Genomic DNA, 2,351 nt, shown 5'->3' with positions numbered 1-2,351 from the left:
ACCGGAGGAGATCCCTACTCTTCCGAGGCCCCTCCCTCCATCCTCCTCCATTACTCCAGTCCCTCCATCCTTCACTGCAAGCATCCTAGGCGGGCCCAGGAGGCGGAGCACGCGGGTGACCCAGCGGTGACGTGAGTACTGCTCCGCAAATATAGAGACGCCCGGGGGCGCAGAGACAGAGCTCCGCAGCCATCTCCTCCAGAGCTAGAGCCACAGCGGCCGGTCGACACCCGTCCATCAGACGCCACCAGCAGCGCCACCACCATGCGGGAAATCGTGCACCTGCAAGCCGGTCAATGCGGTAACCAGATCGGGGCCAAGGTGTGTCAGGCTGGGTAGAGGGTGGGAATGCACAGGGGCTCAGAGAGGGGTTATAGGCTCACCCAGGAATTTTGCATCCCAGGTGGAGGAGGGGAACCAGGGCAGAGCCAGACTGGGAACAAAGAGGCTGATGGGGGCAGGGCCTGGCCTTGTGTCTCTTGGCCACAGCTGGCCTCACAGCTGGGCCACTGTCAACCTCAGTTGCCTGGCACGAAGAGGCACGGCCCCTCCTCCCAGAGCTGCTGCTGGGATAGACTGGCACCAAGTAGCTCTAGTGGGGCCAAGCCTCTCCCTACCCCCAACTTCTCCCTTCTTGCTGGCTCATGCTTTGCTGTGGCTCTGAGTTCCCAGTTACCTCACAGGCAGAGTCAGCAACTGAAGAAGTGGCTTTAAGAGTGTCCTAGACACAGCATCTCTCAGCCCTTCCCGACTAACGCTGTGACCCACTCTGACATCTTAGCACTTGGTGGGTAGAGGCAGGAGCCCAAAAATAGCCTCCCATACACAGTAAGCTGGAGGCCAGCCTGGGCTACGTGAAACCCTGTGTCAAAAAAGTAAGGGGTGGGGGCTATAACTCAATAGGTTGAACCTTTGCCCAGGTGTTGTGGTATACACCTATCATCCCAGCCACTAGGCTGGGTTGAGGCAGGAGGATCAAGAGTTCAATATCATCCTAAACTATCTAGTGAATTTCAGGCTAGCCTGGGCTTTGGGAGGCACTGCCTAAAAATAGTACAGATACATACATACATACATACATACATACATACATACATACATATATACATTAAATTTTAAGACAATAAGTCAAAAAAAACCAAGCTATTCTACACATCTCATCATCAAACAAACAATAGGACAAGCAACATGGTTCCCCTGGGGCTCATGGGCAAGATTGACAACACAAGCATGCATATGAATGCGCGCACACACAGAAAATGGTTTTTAAAAAGGTTTTAAAACTATAACAATAACAAAAACAAAAAAACTATAACAACAAAAGGAAAATCTATTCACTTTGCTCCCCCTCATTTTGCTCCCCTCTCACTTTGCTCCTCCTCCCCCCCCACCTCCAGTTCTGGGAGGTCATCAGTGATGAGCATGGCATCGACCCCACTGGGACCTATCATGGGGACAGTGACCTCCAGCTGGAGAGGATCAATGTCTACTACAACGAGGCCACAGGTAGGGCAGCCAGTGGGGTGGCACAGGCATGGGAGTGGGGGGCACTGTCACGAAGGGACAGGATGTGCCCTGGAGCCTGCTGGACCTGGCACTCAGCCCAGCCACCCTCCATCTGCCATCCCCACAGGTGGAAACTATGTTCCCAGAGCCGTGCTGGTCGACCTGGAACCCGGCACCATGGACTCTGTCCGCTCCGGCCCTTTTGGCCAGATCTTTCGGCCAGACAACTTTGTATTTGGTGAGTCCCTCTCCGGTGTGGGCGCACAACACTTTTGTTTTCGTTTCTAAGTGCTTAAAGAACATTCTGTAACTAGCACCAAAGAACCTACCTTGGCAGGGCAGTCAGGGATTTGATTAGGCACACCAAGAGAACCCTGGAGAGACATCAGACACAGCTGAGGGGCTTCCTTAAAGAAAAGGTTCTGGGTTTAGATGGGGTATCTCTAGCCTAGGGTGACCACCAACTCTCTATATAGGTGAGATTAGCCTTAAACTAATTTATGGAACGTAACCTTAACTTCCTGATCTTCTGGGATGGCCCAGGGGTTTCTGTGGGGCTGGGGGTAGAGCCTAGGGCTTTGTGCATGCCAGAGGAGCACTCTACCCATGAAGGCCAACCCCTATAAGAGCACTCTACCCACTGAGCCCCAGCCTCAGAGGAACACTCTACCCATTGAGCCCAGTCTCAGAGGAGCACTCTACCCACTGAGCCCAGCCTCAGAGGAGCACTCTACCCACTGAGCCCAACCCCAGAGGAGCACTCTACCTACTGAGCCCAGACTCAGAGGAGCACTCTACCTACTGAGCCCAGACTCAGAGGAGCACTCTACCTACTGAGCCCAGAC

General features: G+C 53.7%; 1 protein-coding gene across 1 annotated transcript in view; it reads left to right on the top strand.

The window, feature by feature from the left end:
- Tubb4a (tubulin beta 4A class IVa) overlaps positions 1–2,351 on the top strand; it is a 7,529-nt gene continuing 5,178 nt past the window's right edge. Inside the window, exons 1-3 of the mRNA XM_021149902.2 lie at positions 1–321; positions 1,398–1,506; positions 1,634–1,744. Of these exons, the coding sequence (XP_021005561.1) occupies positions 265–321; positions 1,398–1,506; positions 1,634–1,744 (277 nt within the window). The 5' untranslated portion in view covers positions 1–264. The remainder of the gene's footprint in view (positions 322–1,397; positions 1,507–1,633; positions 1,745–2,351) is intronic.

The sequence above is a fragment of the Mus caroli genome, chromosome 17, assembly GCF_900094665.2.
Source record: "Mus caroli chromosome 17, CAROLI_EIJ_v1.1, whole genome shotgun sequence".
NCBI lineage: Eukaryota > Metazoa > Chordata > Mammalia > Rodentia > Muridae > Mus > Mus caroli.
This window is presented reverse-complemented; position numbering and strand designations above follow the sequence as displayed.